At 39.0% G+C, this 20,943-nt stretch overlaps 1 protein-coding gene across 4 annotated transcripts; it reads left to right on the top strand.

Annotated features, from left to right (window-relative positions):
• Positions 1 to 1,541: 1,541 nt before the first annotated feature.
• On the top strand, positions 1,542 to 20,943 carry armc2 (armadillo repeat containing 2). 4 transcript variants are annotated; one of them, XR_010803816.1, is made up of 20 exons: positions 1,545 to 1,608; positions 1,937 to 2,024; positions 2,554 to 2,854; positions 3,126 to 3,198; positions 3,283 to 3,448; positions 4,601 to 4,733; positions 6,739 to 6,791; positions 7,220 to 7,333; positions 9,029 to 9,219; positions 10,172 to 10,274; positions 10,369 to 10,625; positions 11,523 to 11,668; positions 12,873 to 12,972; positions 15,386 to 15,695; positions 17,404 to 17,526; positions 17,618 to 17,731; positions 18,196 to 18,328; positions 18,453 to 18,592; positions 20,247 to 20,449; positions 20,740 to 20,943. XR_010803816.1 is itself a non-coding variant. In XM_066676156.1 (19 exons), the coding sequence occupies exons 3-19, from the start codon at positions 2,640 to 2,642 to the stop codon at positions 20,393 to 20,395; spliced, it is 2,520 nt and encodes an 839-aa protein (XP_066532253.1). In that variant the 5' UTR covers positions 1,545 to 1,608; positions 1,937 to 2,024; positions 2,554 to 2,639; the 3' UTR covers positions 20,396 to 20,943. The 4 variants fall into 4 exon arrangements, 3 of the variants coding, with proteins under 3 accessions (XP_066532255.1, XP_066532253.1, XP_066532254.1); XM_066676156.1 differs by having other exon boundaries at positions 20,247 to 20,943; XM_066676157.1 differs by lacking the exon at positions 1,545 to 1,608 and adding an exon at positions 1,624 to 1,751 and having other exon boundaries at positions 20,247 to 20,943.

Below are 20,943 nucleotides of genomic sequence, written 5' to 3'. Positions count from 1 at the left end.
GCCACCATTTTGTGTACACACTGTTTTTAAAAGTACGTCACAGTTTCAAAAATGGTGTCCAGTACAAGAAGATTTGTCAACACTAAGCCGTACATGCATGCAGAATAAATGTGTCGATTGAAATATTTTCGCAACATTCATTTTGGGTATTGTTTTGATGTTGGACATTTGGTCAAATGGTAATGAATATAAAACAGCTATTTGAAAGTGAATTATTTTGTAAATGAAATATTTAAAAGGCAACAGATTCTTTCTGAATGTGAACTACATAATCTGACCAAAAATGAGAGAAAAATAATGTAAACATTATTAGTTCTTGACTTCTATTTAATAACTTGACTTAGCGATTTTCCATATTATTTTTTTTCTACCTTTATTGACATTTACCATGATTTTTGCTACTATTGTTTAATAATACTTCATAAAAACTAATATTTGTACAAATGTGGTATCTGTAACTGAATTTTCATTTTGTTTTTATTTTGTATGTGGAAGTAAATCCTGAATAAAATATATTTTAAAAAGTCTAAATTATAGTTCAAGTGGCGTCTAATTTATACAATAAAATAATAAAGGAACCAATCTAAGGGTCAACTCACCCGATGTTTCAATAATTGCAATGGCCTTCAACTCAAAGTGTAGCACCACCAGGACCTTGAAGTAGAAGAATTTACACGTAAGACATAAAATATATAAAGAACATTTTTTTCCATATCAAAATGTACACTATACTGGGAAATTCTATTTAGATGTGATTCTACACCAGGTTTCAATTTGTGCCCTATGTATGCAGATGAATAGCTTCAAATAGAACTTTATCTTCATTTTAGGTGTAAATATTTTTATATTTTTTTAAACAAAATCACATCTCTGCATTTATGTTTGAAACAATTTACCATCTTTTTTAAGGTCACGTTGCCCAGTGTCAAGTGTCAGGTAGAAGAGTATAAAGCACCATTTTCTGGAGTCAGGAAGGTCTTGCCTTCGGAATGAGTTGGAGTTTGTGATCCCAAACTAGACATCCTACATCAATATTAGACCTCACTGAAGTTCTCGTGGGGTCAAATACTCAAAGTAATGTTCTTACATCTAACCTAATGTTAAGCTTTCCCAGAAGAGTAGAACTGTTAGTAGAAGCAATGCAGCCAAAGATGAACACCTTTACAGTTATAAATATCCTTAATTTCAGAAGCAATCAGGATGAGCTGGTGTCCACAAGCTTTTGCTCCTTTAGAGCAGCTTCAGTGCGGAAAAAAACAAGGATACATAAGGGTTAAATGTACCTCAACCGGTGGAATTACTCTAATATTTCTTTTATACCCTAAGAACTGAACAGCAGCAACAACTTAGCTCAACAAACCCACAGGTCCTTACAGTATTTATGTTTAAATTAAAATTTTAAATTTGTTTTCTAAACATCCCTCAAGCTTTAGCCTGTCGGTGTTAGGTCTCAATATGCACTCGCGCGCCACCCCCACAGCAGCTCTACCACGGAGGGGGCGCGCTCTCGCGGTCGCTGGCAATGACGTAATACAGCGCGTGCACGGCAGAGTTGCTAGGTAGTTACTGGAGAGCGCCAGGCGAAGTCGGAAACCCCATACAGGAAAGGTAAACTACTTCTAAACGATTTTTACGCGGCAGATAGAGACTGCCATTTGTATGATATAGTTTAATGTCACATTAAATCTGCGAAGAGCGGTTTTTGTTTTTTAAATAAGCGCACAGTACATCTTCAAACAGCTGACCAGAAGGTTTGTTTGGTTCCCAAAAACACAATTTATCGACACAAGCTGTGTTACATAGATACCTACACAGGTTTATTTCAAGTAACTGGGTTTCTGTGGTTTATTTGTGGACATTTATCCGTCTCTCTTGTGTGTTTGACTCGCATTTCGACTTTCCTTGCTGTTTTTTATTCCCAACGTTACACTGCCAGCCGCTGCTACACGTTTCCATGGTGACGAAGGGCGCGCGCGCGAGGCGGTGGTGCGCAGTACACAAGAATGAGCTGCTGCTTCTTTCAGGTGTGCAGCTAGTTTTTTAGTTAAATTTAGTTATCCCAGTTTAAATGTCATATTTTGTTGATTTACTAAGTAAAATAAGTAATTAAATATTTTTTAAATTCAGCTTAGGCAGAGAGGTACACGTATATATGCATACATTGTTTATAAAAACTCTGTAGTTCACTGGTAAGTTTAGGTTGGGTCAGAAAATCGACAGCAGATAAAATGGATGTAGATATTTTCTTACAGACATCAGGCTATCTGGTTCCTATCACACTTTATGTAATGAAAAAAAAAACTTTTAGGCCATTGTGCCTATTTATTTATTTACTGGTAATTGAAAATGTCAATTTTTTTATGTTTTCCTCTTGCCCAAGTAGCTTCTGTTGCTTGGTAGGTTGCCTCCTACTGCAATCAAAAGACAGACCATAGTATGTCTTTATTTATGACATTGTTTGTAGTGTTGTTCTGTAGTTGAGGTGTGGTATTACTGGTGGAATTATTATAACCTACAATTCTTTCTCTTTGTTTTGTTTCTTTTTTCTTTTAGGCATATATAATGGATCATCTTCCCTCTTTGTGGTGTGATGGTGTGTATCTTAAGCCTTACCACTAGTTTAGCACTACAGACCACATATGGCCTCAATGGAGCAAAAGCAGGATAAGCAGGAGCCCTTCTACCTCAGCCATGGTGCTAGGAGACAGACCAGTGCAGAGATAGTTACAGAAGCTCGACGCTCTCTCAGGATCGTCAACACTCAGAGGCCTTACACCCCTCGGGATGAGCACAGACAGCTTTTTGGAGACACATCGTCCCGTACACATGACAGAAGACCACCTTCTTCGTTCAGGTCAATAAAGAAAATCTAAACACACAGTATAGGAAATCCAACCCTGAAATCCATGATTCCAGAAGTGATTTCATTCTTAACTCCACTCAATTCTCAGTTATAAGAGAGTTGGCATACAATTTTTCTGTATAACAAACACAGTTATTGCATATAGTGCAGTATATGATTGGTCAACATACAAAACAGGCAATACATCAAGCTTAATCACTGATTAATATGACTTTGAACATGATTGTTTTTTATTTTTATTTACTTTCATGAATTTCTACAGTCTTCATGCTCGGAATTTTGAGGCTTCTGATTCAAGGCCTAGCTCTGGAACTCGGCTCTCTCCTTTGGAGCATGTAAGGTGTTTCTGATTGTTTTACCCTGATTGATTAAATGTGATCTAATGGTTGATGTAAATGTTAAAATCCATCATTAACTAGAAGCCCAAGTTGCCTCTTTCTCTGGATGACTGCACTGAGGGTAGAGCTGCTGTGCCCAAGCCTCCGGTTGAGAATATGGTCAGGAAGAGCTCAGGAGGAGCCCGGTCCAGACATCTTAGAGCACAGTCACTCACTCGACTACCTCCTATGACCCAGCCTTCAAAAGGTAAACCAACTGTATACACTAAAGAGATGATTATTTGGGGGAAAACTACTATTCTAACATGGAAAATACTTCCAGAGAACATGCATAATAAATTACACCAAAAGCTGGTGTTGGTGTTAAAGGAAGAGTTAAAAAAGAAAGTTAGAGATAACATATACAAAAGGGGCACGGTGGCGCAGCAGGTAGTGTCGCAGTCACACAGCTCCAGGGGCCTGGAGGTTGTGGGTTCGATTCCCGCTCCGGGTGACTGTCTGTGAGGAGTTTGGTGTGTTCTCCCTGTGTCTGCGTGGGTTTCCTCCGGGTGCTCCGGTTTCCTCCCACAGTCCAAAAACACACGTTGGTAGGTGGATTGGCGACTCAAAAGTGTCCGTAGGTGTGAGTGTGTGTGTTGCCCTGTGAAGGACTGGCGCCCCCTCCAGGGTGTATTCCTGCCTTGCGCCCAATGATTCCAGGTAGGCTCTGGACCCACCGTGACCCTGAATTGGATAAGCGCTTACAGATAATGAATGAATGAATGAATGAATATACAAAAGGACAAAGAGAAGAGACAGGACAGAGGGAGACGTTACAGTGGATAGGAATTTCAAGAGATGATATGAGGTACAGTATAGTCTATTAATAAGGAAAGGGAAATAGAAACCTAGAGAGTGAGAGATGAAGAAAATGCTGAGATGTAGAGGAAAGGTAGGAGTCCCGCTGAATGAGAGATTTGACTGTTGGCAACAGAAAGGTACTTTTGTGTCATTCATTCACTTCTCCCTATTCATGTGTCAGTCTATTTCAAAGGCAGATTGAACCAGCTTTTTAGAGTAACCTCGTCCCTGTCTCCATTCCCCTGCACTTTAAAGGCACTCTGACAGCTGTTTAAGTGCTCCACTCTGTGGAAAGCCAAAATGAATAGACTCTTTCAAAGTCTCTGTTATAAACAAATTTACATCCTCAGCATGGAATGGTGCCACCCAGGCTGTGTGTCACAGCAGTTTCTTATTTCTAATTTACTCATCTCTGATTTAACCTCAGAAATCTGAAGGGCTTAGAAAAGACTTTACTTAATCAGTTTAGTTCATTTTCCTGGTAAATCCAATTAGGTTACATTCACACATACCTCCTGATTGAGTAAATGCATACTTATGACTGTATTTTTATGTATAGTACTTCAAACTGAGGACTGTCCCAACCCCTCAGAACCGAACAAAAATTCATCCCAGCAAATGAAACCTGAATATCTCCAGCATATTGATGACATGGCACCTTCAGAACGTCAAGAAAGCCCTGCTAAACATAGGTACACTCTACCTGTTACATGTTCTTCTGTCATTATTTGTTTCTGTGCTCTGCTGTATTGTCCCAAGTGTGTAAATTTGCTGTGAATTTATTGACAGCTCCTGAGAGCCATGCCTTCTATATATTTGTTTAGATGAGGGAAATGAAGAAGACAGCAGTCATGCTACTTTTTACTGCAGCTTGGAAACATCAAGTGCTATAATTACTTGGTGTAGATAACAGCAACCTTGAGGTCTGAAACATTGTTAAAACCCCTTAGTGGATTGATCTCAGCACTGTGACCAAGAACAGCAATAAAACATTTTTATTGTTATTCGATCTCTCTGCCAAGACTCCACCTTAGAAACCACACTCTGCAGGAATTGAATTTGTTTATGTGTTGCTAGACTGGTAAAACAGATTTAAGGACAGAGCAGATAGGTTTAGTCCCTTTCAATTAATTTCCTTATTCCAGTGGATCTGCAGAATCTTACACTGGTGACAATCACTAACCTGATTCAGGGAACAGTAGATTTGCAAATAATTGAAGCCTTTCTATTCATCATACCAAAACAACAGTTTTAAATGCATTGAGTGTTAAAAGTACCTGATATACTCCCCTGCAAAATGCCTCAGAGTAATGATACCCTAGCACATCTGCTTTTTAAGTGTTGTGGAAAGAACTAAGGGGAAAAGTAAGCAAGCATATGGCTAATACCTGATGTGCTAAACAATACTAACACATATCTCTTGGCTTCCTGAATAGTCCCTTCCATAATCTGTTACATATATGATAGAGTATTCTAAAACAGCATACAGTCTGCACTTTTGGGTGGTGAATCTGCATGGTGTTGGTAGGATGGAGTTTGTGCCCATTGGAGGTTATTTTATGAGGTGGTGTCCTTTAAAGTGCTCTAAATGTGTGCACAAGGCCACATAACCTATTGCTCAATAAGATAGGAAAGTTCAGTAACCAGATTTGTAAATGATGTTTGTAATCAGAATATCATTTTGAGTTTATGCAAACTTTCACATTGATCTAACAACACCCCTCAGCACCCAGACACATGTTCATGGATGTACTCCTCATTCTCTCTCACTCTCTCTCTCTCTCTCTCTCTCTCTCTCTCTCTCTCTCTCTCTGATATAGAGTTGATAATGGACTAGTATTAGATTATAAGGGCAGTTTGTGGCTGGCTGGCAGGCTGCTCTGATGACCACCAGTGTAGCTTTGCTCGAGACTCTCACGATGAGATCATGTCTCAGACCAAAAACCCCATCAACAAAGAGGCATTATCAAGTCATTACCAAGGCCAAACACAATCAATGCCCCAAATATGCCCGGCTGTACCATAAAGCTATCGCCGCAATCCATCAGCAGTGCCCACACAGACCATTTTATTTTGTACCTGCAGCATGTTTTAGTTGAAATTACATTTTCAAATTCTATCTAATTGTAGTTCTGCAATAGTTGGGTGTAAGTACACTGAAACCATGTTAGCAGCCTTGGGCCACCCACAATGACGGATACCTTTGTTTTTAAGATAAGACTCATCATGACATTGCATGAACTTGGACGTAAGCACACAAACTTGTGGTTTCCTGTCTGTTGCATGCACACTTTTGCCTTGACCAACTTCCACACATTTATATTATGCAAACTGTTTGTTTCAGACTGATTACAGATTATGAATCTGTACTGCTAGAAGGTAAGCTTGAACTATTTTAAAAATGGAGATGCCAATTTAATTCATTGTAGTGCTGAAACATAGGTAACAAGGCATAACAATAGAGACACCTTGTGGCAAATTCTGGAACACAAATCTGTTTAACTTGAAAGATGTCTAATAAAATCCACAAAGTCCCCAGTGTTGTGCGTTATGGAGTGGTTGTCATTGTATGCTAGAACGCTACATGCCTATGATTAGACCAATCTGTATTGTTTTCGTTACTGTTTACAATGTATGTGTTGTTTGTGTGTGTGTGTGTGTGTGTGTGTGTGTGTGTGTGTGTGTACGCAAAATCAGAGGAATTCCACGGTCCAGCAGAGCGTATCCTCATGCAACAGAAACAAAAATAGGTTTGTACAATTATCAGTTCATATAAATGGTTTATCAGTATCTGCTCCACATTACTTCTAATGCATGAGTTGAGTCATCAACAGATGTAAAGCTAGATCTTGCATTACTTTGATCCAGCATGGCATCATCTTGTAGAATCTTTATTGCTTTTAGACACTGCTTCCTGCACGGCGCCTCTAATGCAAATCTTCAGCCACAGAGATGTCTGTATAGAACGTAGGCTAATCAAAGGATGTGTAGGCGAGACATGTTGACCTTTTCATGTGGAACATCCTGTATTTATATACAAATGCTTGAAAGGGTGAGAACCATCGAAACGAACCGAGTAGGTGTGCAGCATTCAGCATTCTAACCAATGTTCTAAGCTTGTGTGTTTGTGCATGCATGCACATTTTTGTGTGGTTCCTTCTCTCTTACAATGATGCAGAAGCTGAATATGGCCACGGAGACCAGACAGGAAACCATGCCACAGAGGAGGAATCTCTTTTCTGGAACTCAGAGGTGCTTCCAGTTCTGCAGGAGTTTGAGGCCATTTCGCTAGGTAATGATTCAATAGACTGAATCGGAAGTTCTTATTTATATTGGTTCATGTCCTTGGAAATGTAATCATGATTTATCATACCTCGTTTTCTCAGTAATCTCTGGTAAAACTGTGGTGATCTTGCCTGGCTAGAAAATGCTTTCTCAGTTGTGGTTACAGTACTGTGCCCTGGTGGGAAAAAAAAAAGAAAAAATATAATCCAAAAATATCACCATCCACCTCTCCTTTCCACCGCCCGCGCCTAACATTTAACGTAACATCAGTTAGTTCCAAGAGTCCTCGCTTCACTGTTAAATATGTGATGTATCAAAGGAAAATTCAACTGTGATTTCACATTTACTTAAATGTTCTGCAACCTCAAAATTTAATAACAATGAAGACATTTAGGCCTTACCAGAAACAAAGATAATAAGCAGGTCTCACAGACTTAATACTTGATATGTATACATATAAATAAACCTGTTAAAACAGAGTGTGATTTTTGAATTGATAGTAAAAATGAGTACAAACTCAAGTCACAGTAACTTTTTAAATGAAAAACATTATTTAATTTTATACGTATCTGTTTATCATTACTCAAAATGTTGGAACTGCTCTCTTTAGATGGGCACTAATGTAGTTTTGAGGTGTGTTAAATGTATTTTGAGATCCTTACTGAGAATCCTGGCTTTAGGAACTTATTCCAGAGAGTACAGAGGGTATGTGATTGGAGAGAGAAAGAAAACATGAGATTTGTATCCAGGGGAATGAAAAAACACACCTGTGTTGGGTTTGGCATAGCCTCGAAGTTTCAAAGGGAGTGCAGGAAAGAGGGAAAAAAACCACAAAGTGAAATCTAATGGCAGTAAATATTTAAGCACTTTTAAAATTGAATGGAATTTCATTTGAAAAATAAATATCAAATATTTATCGTGCCCAAGTGCCTCTCAGCTCATGCATAATAGAGCATTGAGAGGCACGACAGCATCTTCAGACAGGGCAGCGCTGCGGAATATGCCAGCCGTTCGGAAACAGCTTAGATTAGAATAGAGGGGCAACATTTATTTTACCTAAAATAGCTTTGGAAACCTCAGCTCTTCCGCTTTCCACTGTTTCAACACTTTAAAATGGGAAAGAGTGTTTATTTTTCACCTGATATTTATACTTGATGTTTGCAGACTCAGACTTAAATTAGACTCCAACAGGTTCTAGGATGTGCTGGCTTAACTTAAATACAGTAAATGTTACTCTGTATTTTTATACTCATATAACAAAATGTTTGCACTTTCAGGGATCAGAATATACAGGAGATTTGTTTTCTCCAGGTGTGGCTACAGTGAACATGACTGTAAACTGCTGAAGATTTTTTGAAGAAGCTCTGTTTATACCACGTTTGCAGAATCCGTGGGTGTTGATGTGTGGGATAAATGTCAGTGAAATGTCGCCAGATCTATCTATTTTGGCCATCAGCCCAAGATCATTCTAAAGTGATACTGATTACTCTACCTGTTGCATTAGTATGGCAGAAGTTATATCACTCAACCCTCATTAACCGTACTATGCATTACATTTTATGTCTGTGGCAACATGTGCATGTTTCATATTTATCGTTTTCTCTCTCTCTCTCTCTCTCTCTCTCTCTCTCTCTCTCTCTCTCTCTCTCTCTCTCTCTCTCTCTCTCTCTCTCTCTCTCACTAATGTATAATGCACATATAGAAGGAAGTGTGTCAGAAGAGGCTGTACAGCATCTCTGTGATGCTTGTAATTCACTTCATGAAATGCTGGCAGAGAAAAACCTGCTGGGAAAGTGTTTTAGGAAAAGGTCTTCCATTCTCCGAGCACTGTTCAGACTCATAGATTTGGGATCAGACAAGCTTAACCTAACTGTGGCTAAACTCAGTCTAGCAGTAAGTAGACAATACACCTCTCTCTCTCTCTCTCTCTCTCTCTCTCTCTCTCTCTCTCTCTCTCTCTCTCTCTCTCTCTCTCTCTCTCTCTCTTCTCTCTCTCACATACACACACACAATCCATATCACTTTAGTCTCCAGTATTTTCTCATACTGTGCAATAGATTGGCCATTTCCTTTAAAAGTAGCCCTTAGGTACATTTTGCATTTTGAGTGTTAGGGGAAAAAATCATACCTCAATAAATCATAAAAAATACAGGGAAGCCCCAAAAATGCACACTTTTGTTCCAGTTTGGATTTACCCTTTGACTTTATTACATAATACTTTCAGCTTTTGAAAGTTATCTGCAGAGATATCTTTCCACGCCTTGAAAATTCACCCTTAGAAGTTGGTTTCATTTTCTGCTTCTCAATATACCAGCTATTCCAAGATAAATCCACTATTTTGGGAACACAGTCAACTTCCATGTTTGATTTGCAAATTTTCTTTCTGACTTGTGTTCTCATAGTGGGAGTATACAGTCTTTTTTAGAAATATTTGGATTTTTTTAGATCATAATAAAGAGTGGAGCTTGATTTTCTCCTATCTCTCCAGAAGGAATGCTTTACATACTCTTATCTGATACTGACAAGCTGGGGCTATAACATTTTGCTTGGTTGTTAAGGTTCCCATTTCTTCTATATCTTTTTAAAGGCAGTGTTTATCATTGTTTTGTAAACTCCTTGTTTATCTAATGTCCTTTGGTTTTTTTTTTCTGGCCCTTATGCAGGTATATTATCTTATATCTAAATGGAAAATGTTTTAATGGCTGTTTTGTTTATAGGCATTTTATTCCGGAAGTTAACATTTTTTATAGTAAGATAGACACTTAGTTGAGTTGTTTTTAGAGAGGGATTTTAATCATGCTTAGTTATAGTTACTATGCCCTTATGTTTTGCTGTGTAATTTCAGCTAAGTGTCAGTGGCAACAACTTGCTGAACATTTGCAAGCTCATCTTCAAAATCAGCCGGAGCCCCAGTAATGATGTCTTCTTCCAGAACAACTCAATTATAGGTGCAACTCTGTTCTTTTTTTAACCAACACACTTTCTGATCAATTATTAACTGCCTTTCACATTCAGGTTATTGTGTGTTTGTATGTTTATCAGATTCCCTTCTCTCACTGCTGCAGTGTGAGGATGTGTACAGCACTGGAGAGACTTTGTTGTACACCATAGGTTCCCTAAAGCTCCTGTCAGGAAACTACGCCCTCTCCAGGACACTCCTATCTAAAGATTTCATTGGAGTCCTGCTGAGGCTTTCTCTGAGACTAGTACAGATGACTGAACAGAAGGCTTCTCCTGAAACAGATCACAAATTATCAGGACATGGTCAGCATGATATAGCAGGACACATTCTGGTGCAGGTGGGCTTTTCCTATCGCTTGAAAAGGAGGGTAATATTTACTGTGTTGATCAAATTGCAAATGTACACGTGCAGGCCCCAAACTGGAATTACTGTGGTGCACAAGTGAAGATTTTCATGCTTGATGCTTGTAGTCTTGTGGCAGCCATTTTACTATTTCAACAGAATGAACATAAATTCGTGTGCTAAAAGAGAATAACCTTAACATATAGCAAGCCATTCTTACTGACAGAAAAATAACTTCACGTTGTAAACATGGACAGTCAGGGAACCAGTTGTATTCAAAAGACTTTTACTACAAAACTGGAGAAAATGCAAGAGCCGACGGGTGGCGTTGCTCAGGCTCTTAGCACAAGGTGGATCGTTTTAAGTGAATTTCCTTGACTTTTGTTTTTGCTTTTTCCTTCTTAATCGGTATTGTACTGCTGTAGCATTCTGTTCTGGCTTGCAAAATACGCCTTGTTCTATAGGAGCAAGGAACAGAAACTTTGAAATCTTCTTAAATAAACTTCCTGAGCTTGGCACGCATGGTTTATCAAACGTCACAGGCAATGCCTCTCATTAACTTGTGGGCAGACGGAAATGAGGGTATTTTGAGAGTGGAGCACGCCAAGCTAGACGGACATTAGTGAACCCGGACGGCTCTTAATCAGCAGGCCAGGCCATGGGTAGAGAGATTTATGAGGGCACTTTAAAAACCTTCCGTTCTTTTTCCTTGATTATAAGAGGGGAAGTGTTTGCATACACCTGTGTCCTTGAGGCACTAGTTAGGCTTTGACTAGGTTTTGAACCACTTTCACTTCAGAGGCACATTTGTTTTTTCATTTGTTTCAGTGCCTAGTTTTATACAGACATTTTTGACTGTCTCTGATGACTTTGACCTGTTGCCCTTCTCTAGCTAACAGCAGCTCTTAGAAACATGGCTGACCTCTCTGAGTCCCGTTCCTCCTTCATGTCCAATAACGTCTTCTCTACACTCTGTACAATTATGGATCACCACCAGGAAGACGAGGATATCTGTCTTAATGTGGCCAGGATATTTAGGTGAGAGACATATTAGACATTATTCCTAGTGATGCTGTTATGATCATTAGCAGTGATATGTTTATTTGAATGCACTGTGCCTACTGTGTAGACTCAGCCAAGCTCTGATGCCTCTTACAGAGGCCTACTCAAACCTGCAGCATGGGTTGACCTAACTTCATTGAGATGAGCTGATTTGATAACAAACTTTTTACGTTAATTTAAAATTAAATAGTTAGCATAAAATAATGTTATATTTAAAATGTAAATATTGGAACTTTGCATTTAATAAACTTACAATCTCTATGATACATTTTCCCACTGAATGCGATGCATATCTAAAAGCAAATTACACAATGTTTTTGGATGTTTAAGTCTTTTAATTTAAACATGATACACGGTAATAAAGGTTAGCCACAATGTGAATTTTTTTTTTTAATTATGAAACTAGATAATAAATGCAGCAGTTATTAGATGTAATGGAATAGCACATTACCTGCAACCAAATGTGCTGCACCATCCATGGAAGAAGGAAATGAAAGAAGGAAATGCTCACAATGTTATTTACTGAGTCTAACACTAAAAATGAGATGGGCCACTGCTTCCAGCTAGGCACAGATTATCTTCAGAAATTACCATCTCAGTGAGTGCTCTGACTGTGAACCAAACATTGCATGAAGTGACCCTTTATAGAAGGAATACAAGAAATACAAACAATGCCTCTAACAACTGGCTCAAACCTGCAACACTCTTTTCAGATAAAACTAAGATGAACTTCTGTGGATAAAATGAAGGAGCTGGCCAAGTTCGTTCCAGTGAATTTATGGTGTCTGTGATAAGGAGACAGAGTATGTTATGGAGATGTTAAATGCTAGTGTGTATATTATCCTTCATCTTAAGTATTTCAAAACCTGTAAGAAAATAAGTCAAAATACTTTTTAGATGGGACATAGGTTTTAAATATACTTTTTTCATCTAAAAGATATAATAAGAGTCAATGAGTCTTTGTCTCCATTGAAATCTTTAGGTAAGATATGTTGGTAGCAAATTGAATGTCAAAATGCCACCATGGACCAATTCTGCTTCTTCATCAACAAAAATCTGCCTTCCCTTTAACATAAGGATCACAGTGCTTTGTAAGTTGTTTTTTTGCAGTGTAGCCCTGGGCTTACTCATAGAGTGTGGTGTAACTGTTTTGGTTTGTGTGTCTGTGTTCTGTCTCCAGCAAGTTGTCCTCCTATGCTGGGTGCTGTTATGCTCTAGCTGAGACACAGTGCTGCTACAGACTATTTTTAGACTTGTTGAGCAAACACAGCAGGAAACAGGTGAGTCCAGTCCAAACATATGTACATTGAACACATAAGAACCATCACTTTTGCTTTATGAATGTCTTTGAAGTGAGCCAAGATGAATTAAGATATATATGAGTATATATTTTGTATTCCATGAAGATTAGATTCTGCCCCATATAATAAAATCATGTCCCATTAAAATATTATAAAGAATAAAGATAGATCTAGTGTACACACAATCTGCTGAACGGGCTTCATATAGGAACATACTGTTCATTTGACTTCCTTATTGAAAAGGACACACTGCTCCACACTGTCTTCCTGTATGCAAAGACAAAGCTGTTTAAGTATCAGTGTAGGCATTTGAAGTCCCCCACATGACCCCTGAATTTATATAATCATTTTCTCAACTTAGCTGATCATACAGGATCTTTTTGTAGTTCTACAATCTACAATTACAGACTGTAGTCCACCTGTTGCACTGAATACTTGTTTGCCCACTGTCACCCCATTTGTCAATGGTCTGAACCACCACAGAGCAGGTATGATTTGTGTGGATCATACTCAGCACTGCACTAATGCAGTCCTGTGGGTGGCGTCTTGTGTCCACTGATGAAAGACCAGTGAATTACCACCACATGTGCAGCAACAGATGAGCTACTGTCTCCGATTTTACATCTAAAAGGTAGACCAGTAAGGTAGCTGTGTCTTATAGAACAGACTGTCACTGAACACTTCAGTGTTTAAAAACCCTAGTGCTGGGGTACTGGGCAGTGTCTGATCTACAGGGTGGGCCATTTATATGGATACACCTTAATAAAATGGGAGTGGTTGGTGATATTAACTTCCTCTTTGTGGCACATTAGTATATGGGAGTGGGAAAACTTTTCAAGATGGGTAGTGACCATGGCGGCCATTTTGAAGTTGGCCATTTTGGATCCAACTTTTGTTTTTTTCAATGGGAAGAGGGTCATGTGACATATCAAACGTATTGGGAATTTCACAAGAAAAACAATGGTTTGCTTTGGTTTAACGTAACTTTATTCTTTCATGAGTTATTTACAAGTTTCTGACCACTTATAAAATGTGTTCAAAGTGCTGCCCATTGTGCTGGATTGTCAATGCAACCCTCTTCTCCCACTCTTCACACACTGATAGCAACACCGCAGAAGAAATGCAGGTACTGAAACTACATCTTGATGGTATGGTGTGGTATATGGGGTACAAAGATAGTGGGGCCATTCTTCATCAGTGGAAACCTCAAGGCCACTGGATATGCGAATTTGCTACATGATGATGTGTTTCCCTATTTATGCACTGAAGCTGGCACGTTCCCTGAGTTTTTCCAGCAAGATGGTGCACCACCACATTATGGGTGTCAAGTCCGAGCATTCCTAGATGAACAGTTTCCTGGAAAGTGGATTGGTCATCGTGGGCCAATTGAATGACCCCCAAGGTCACCAGATCTGACCCCTTAGACTTTTATCTTTGGGGTCATCTGAAGGCAATTGTCTATGCTGTGAAGATACGAGATGTGCAGCACCTGAAACTACGGATACTGGAAGCCTGTACTAGCAGTTCTTCTGCGGTGTTTCTATCAGTGTGTGAAGAGTGGGAGAAGAGGGTTGCACTGACAATCCAGCACAATGGGCAGCACTTTGAACACATTTTATAAGTGGTCAGAAACTTGTAAATAACTCATGAAAGAATAAAGTTACGTTAAACCAAAGCAAACCATTGTTTTTCTTGTGAAATTCCCAATACATTTGATGTGTCACATGACCCTCTTCCCATTGAAAAAACAAAAGTTGGATCCAAAATGGCCTACTTCAAAATGGTCACCATGGTCACCACCCATCTGGAAAATTTTTCCCCCTCCCATATACTAATGTGCCACAAACAGCAAGTTAATATCACCAATCATTCCCATTTTATTAAGGTGTATTCATATAAATGGCCCACCCTGTATTTGTACCAACACAACACACATTAACACACCACCAAAACACCAGAATCACTGCAAGAATGATCCACTACACAACTAATACCTGCTCCTTGGTGGACCTGATCGTCAGGGGGAGGACAGGGGGAAAATAACAAAACTGAAGAACAGGGGATAGACAGCAGATAAACTACATTCTGTAAGTGCTCCTGTATGGTCAGTAGAACTGTGAGAATGGATGTAGATGGATGGAGTGTAGAAACAAGGAGGTGGTAAAATATATGCAGTAAAATATCAGGTGAGCGATTTAGTGGGCTCTATTAAGAATGAAGTGGTTATAGCTCATAGCTGTGGCCATTAGTTTGCACTGTGTTAGGGATCTTGACACCTTGTGAAACCATGTGATTTTCCACCCTTCTCAGTTACCCCTTCTACTGCCGCGTATAAGCACACAAACATACACCCACTCTTTCCTACTTCCCCCTCTGCTTCTCTTCTCTATAGGACCTGGTGGTACGTCTCCTGTTCACCTTAGGAAATCTCGCTGCCAGGAGCAGCGAGGCTAGAGAAAGGGTGTACCTGGAGGTGGGGGCTTTAGACATTCTCATAGGCCTTTTCCAGATTTACAAGCAAGCAGCTGTGGTCGGTGTTGTAGCTTTCGATAAACATCAGGACTCTCAGAGTCCTCTGCATAAAGAAGAAGATGTCCTGGTGAAGCTGATTAGGGTCCTGGCCAACCTGTCTATTTATCCCACTGTAGGCATAGCCCTGGCAGCCAATGCACATTACGTGCAGCTACTACTGGAAGAGATGGGTAAGAGGATAAACTTTCACCACCAGACACCTAATCACACACTGAGAACTTTGGGAAATAACGTGAATTGTGTATGTAAAAGAACAAAATTTAGTCTTTGCCTTTGTTACAGATTTTATACTTTAAAGGAGATTTGTGTTTAGCTTTCATGAAAATATTCCGTCAAATTTCAGTCTCAGAAACGAGTTGCATTTACAATGAAACACACCTTGAGGTGTGGGCTCTGAGGTGGTTTCTGACTCCAGTTTTAGAAACTCACAAATATATTTTCCATTGACTTTCCCCCTCTTTATGCAAATAAATGATCTTATAACTATTCTACGTAGAAACATCTGCTACAAATAGACAAGTTTGTACTTAACCACAGTTTAAATGGAAATTTAATAAATGATACGTGGCATAAGGCCAGTACTGCATACTGCTACTGAGTATGCATGACTAAGTTAGAGAACTGCATTGATGTAAGACTGCACAACGCACCAATATCCTGTCCCATCTGTAGAAATTACTGGCATGCACACCTAATTGCATGCATACACAAGCCACATATAATACTTCTGATACAGAAGTGGCTGAAAATATTGGTGTCATTTCCCAGAGCCTGTTTTGATAAACACAGCCTTACTGTTCCTTTCATATTTGTGAGATATAAGAAGAAACGTTTCTGTGGTTTTTAGGTTTAGACCAAAAGCCACTTTCAGTCCCACGTGGGAGCTTTTTGCTGGCTGGAGAAAGGTGAGGAGGTGTCACTTCCTGTTCAGAAAGAAAGGAGCATCCTTTCTGAGTATTTACAGTGCATTGTTTTTAATGAGCATTTACAGTTCTTTCTTCTTTCTATTTGTCGCCAGTGATTTTAAAAACCCAAGGAGGAACTTGGCAGCTACATGACTGTGTTTATTTACACTGGTTCCCGTAGATGAAAACAAGACAAGGTTACTGCTAGCTGTCAGATCAGGAAATAGTATTTCGAAAAGCAGCAGAGTAAATACATGCACATTTGTTTATGCTCAATGTTTATTGATCAGCTTTGCTTAGGGGCAGAAGCATTGTCTTACTAAGTCTATTCACCTAATAAAAACAAAAGGAATAACCCAATCACTTCCCTGAATTAACACGAATAAACGAACAGTTCTGTGCTTTACCTTCAAGTCATGAAATGTAAACAGAACCATAATGCAGAATTGAGGGACAGTGGAAGGTCAAGGCAAAGTGATAATTCTCACACATCTGTTCTTTGTTTGCTAAGATAGAATGGCTTCCTGTTTTGATGACAATAGGTACGACCGAAAATGAGACGGAAAAAGAAACCGAGAGCAACAGAAATAGCGAGAAATGTTCTCTGCACCAAACAAGCCTTCTGAAAGGCACACACACTTGCAGGGTGACACCAAACTGACAGTGCAAACCACAAGACTGCATTTGAACAGGATCCCACAGTGCTTTCACATGCATTGTCATATTCCTGTTCAGTCAATATCAGATTTATGATTTACAATAACAGGCTTACCAAAAGTTTCCATGTCACCTGAGCAGGAAGGTGACATGGAACCGGAAACAACAGATGTTAACAAATTAGTCAACTGATAAGTTTTTTGCATCGGTTTAGCACATTCAGTGCACGTAACACAGTTATGCCTTGATGCACTTGTATAATGACGTGTTTATTCTAGTTAAACTATTTTCTGAACTTTGCCTCTGTGTGCCTCAGAGATCAGATCAGTTGAGGACAGTATGGAGTTGGTAGTAAATGCGTCGGCCACAATCAACAACTTGTCGTACTACCAGGAAAAGTGCTCTGTGGTCCGTACCCAGCATTCACGAATCTCTGAATGTAAGCGGGAAAATGTCAAGATGTTTATGTGAATATGCTTATGTCATGTTTGTGTTTTTGTCTATTAATTATTATCTCTGCATGCTTGCAGTGTTACTGAGGTTGTTGTTAAGCTCCAATATGGATGCTGTGTTAGAAGCCACCCGTGTTTTTGGTAACCTGTCTCAGATCAAAGATGTACGGCACTTCATAATCAAAAACAAAGGTTTGTTTCTCACGTTCCCTTGCTGCACGAGGGGGAAAATATACAATTCAGATTATGGTTTACTTACTTAGACATTTCAAAACACTACAATTACTGGCCCAAATGTGGCTCATGTGCAGTTTTCTTATGGGCCACATTTGGGCTTGAATGACAATTATCATTAAATAAATACCTCAACTCAGCCAGAGGTCCACCATATATGGACCACATGTCAGTTGGGTTGTGGACAAAATCTGGGCCAAATTGACATTTGGCTGACTTCTGGCTCACACATCACATGCTGTAACACATTTCAAACTGGGCTCATGATATTTGGTCCACATATGGCTCGCACAAAACTAGCCAGTGCCTTAACTGAACCATGAATTCCAAAAATGACACAAAGGTGTTTGCTATCCGGGTATTTTCTGGAATTTTGATGAGAAACCTAAATGCTGTATTTGTGGATGTGCATTGTGTCTCAGTGTACCAGGTTTTTGTGGCCCTGCTGGATTCCAAGAACCCGGATGTGTGTTTCTCAGCATGTGGAGTTCTCATGAACCTCTCTGTGGATCCAGAGAATAGAACCATACTGAGCAAAGAGGGAGCCATACACAAGTAACACTATTTACTATATACTATAACACTATTTACACTATCTATAACTGAATTGGGACTAAATATGTGCATATTTGCTGTATTTACATTGCTTTCTCTCTCATTCTTTGTTTTCTGTCTGCAGGTTAATTGACTGTCTACGGGATTTTGGGCCTCAGGACTGGCAGTTGGCAGGTCTCGTGTGTCAGACTCTTTGGAATTGCACTGAAGAGGGTGAGGCACAGAACATGCAAGAGCTGCTGGAAATACTCTCTCTCTATTCAGGTACATGCACATACACACACACACACATGCTGAAGAACAGAATGGTGCACTGTTGGATCTGCTGTCTTTGTATTTTTGGCCAATCTGAGCAGATTGGACAGCTATAGGGGGACCTGATGAGAGTGGATTAGAGCAACTGATCTCTCTGTAATTGTACATTAAATTCAGAATGCCTAGAATGTAAATGTGTGATTAATGTTTTAAAGGCTAAGCACCACTTAATGGACCTCCATGAATATTTCACATTATTTTAGTTACTGACATATATAAGTATGAATTAAAATGAACATAGCAGCTTAATGTGCTTTAAAACTGACAATTTTATTAAATTCTTGAACGCAACCGTGACGTCACTGGTGGACAACAGCTGAACAACGCCGCGATAAAACACCGTTATGACAGTATCTAGCTAGCTAACATTATTCATGACAATAGCCCAGCAATAAGCTAAAGTCCAATTTATTCTTGTAAATGTGATCGAAGTCGAACTCGAATTCATCCGACACTATAAACCTCCGTAATGCAGCTACATAGCCGAGTATAATCTGAGCACCGAGTTTAGCGAGTCAAGCTAACGTTAACTAACACCAACTAAAACAGGCGAAGTGAGTGTCCTTACCCTGTTTACCTCCATGTTACAGAGGCTCTTCAACACCTTTCGTTGGTGTCCTTACATGCCCATATTGTTGGAAAAGCGCCAGTGAAATGAGCTACAGATAACGGAGTGAGCGGATGGTCCTTTCCAAAGTGCCCGTTTAAAGTTGACAAATTTAGTCCATTTTCTGGATATTTTGGGATCTTTGGGCCATTTGTGCACAGATGTCCCACTGTACATTGAATGATTGCAGCCAAAAACAACACACCTTTTCGTCATTTTAAATTAGGTGCAACTTGTAGAGTTGTTGTCCACCATCTACGTCACAGGCAAGACGCCTATTAGAGTTTCCGAACACTGTTGGGGGGGGGGGGGGGGCAACAGTCTTTTAAACCTTATTCCTTCAATTAGTAAGAAATAACATGTTTTCTGACAATCAATAAACACAAGTTAGGAACTCAAATTCCACTGTATTTATTTGTTTGACACTTTCATATAGCTGGTGCTTAGCCTTTAACACTACCTCCATTTCAAATAATTTTACACCATCTGAAACAATTCACCCGTTTCTGTAAGTTCTACAATAAAGTGGGAAAGAGCAGTGCAAATATGGGGTAAAATGTTTTAGTCAACTAAAATTACATTGAAAAAATGTAATTATAGTTAAAAATATTATGAAGCATATAAACAACTTGCAGATAAAGCTAGCCAATAATAGGGCTGCGACTATGCCTCCTAAAATAAACAATGACAGAAGTAATTATCGCCACATATATTTTCAAAACTATCAAAAAAATGAAACATTGTGGTTTAAAAACTACTTTGCCACACCCTCTTCAAATCACATTTATTGTTAGTGTATTTTATGTATTCAGGTAGGAAAGCTTGTCTACTTTGAACAACAAAGAATTGTGTGGAGGTAGTTGCGATTGTATTGGTCTATTAGACTTTTTAGCAACTGAGGTTATCATTTTAGCAAATGTTAGCAAGTTGCAACAATGTTCTTTCCATCCTGTGACACTGGATTTTGTTATTGAACATATTCCGTTTTATTTGCAGAACAAAAATATTTGCAGTGGCCCTCTGTTCATGATGTCAAATACCAAGAGTCTTGCTGGGAATTAGACTTTTTGCCTGTGGCTCAGAAGCTGAAGAAACGAATACAAAGTCAAGTGAATGTACTGGAATCAATCAGCGGGCCCTCCTGATCAACCTCCACGTGTGTACATCCACATGTGTACCATCACGACAGATGTTCCAGGGTATTTACTGAACGCACTTTAATGTATACAATGTTTTGAATCTGCCAACACAAATGAACAAGCTATAGTGAGCATCAATACAAGAAACACTAAAAAGATTTGAAAGAAATCTGTTAAATTCAGGGAAACATTTGTAAAAAACTACGTGTGTACTATGACATATAGATGAATGTGTAGCAACCTTAAGTGTGATGTTTTTTTGTTTTGTGTAGTTTTTAAAGCCTTTGAAAATTAATTTAATTGGCCAAGAGATTCTTTTTATCTGATGCTGGATGTTGTTACATACACAGATTTCAAGATGGTGACCAAGATAGCCCCACTCACCCATTACTTGCTGGGATTACTGGGAATAATATACAGATTCTCTTATATACAGACTCTGTACATACCTGTATTCAATAAAGAGCTATAGCAATATAGCAATGTAATATGTAAATAAAACCCAGGAGCACTGACATGATCTCAAAAGCTTTATTAAAGAGATACAAGAAAGT

This window comes from Hoplias malabaricus, chromosome 7, assembly GCF_029633855.1.
Source record: "Hoplias malabaricus isolate fHopMal1 chromosome 7, fHopMal1.hap1, whole genome shotgun sequence".
NCBI lineage: Eukaryota > Metazoa > Chordata > Actinopteri > Characiformes > Erythrinidae > Hoplias > Hoplias malabaricus.
The sequence above is the reverse complement of the archived record's forward strand: the minus strand, read 5'-3'. Positions and strand labels throughout refer to the sequence as shown.

What these genes read in the sequence shown, in the direction of transcription:
- armc2 (XM_066676158.1), top strand. Translation starts at nt 2,640, where the DNA reads ATGGCCTCAATGGAGCAAAAGCAGGATAAGCAGGAGCCCTTCTACCTC. An exon ending in GCAAACACAGCAGGAAACAG is followed by an intron (nt 12,973 to 15,385) that starts GTGAGTCCAGTC and finishes TCTTCTCTATAG; the next exon opens with GACCTGGTGGTACGTCTCCT. An exon ending in AAAGAGGGAGCCATACACAA is followed by an intron (nt 18,329 to 18,452) that starts GTAACACTATTT and finishes TTCTGTCTGCAG; the next exon opens with GTTAATTGACTGTCTACGGG.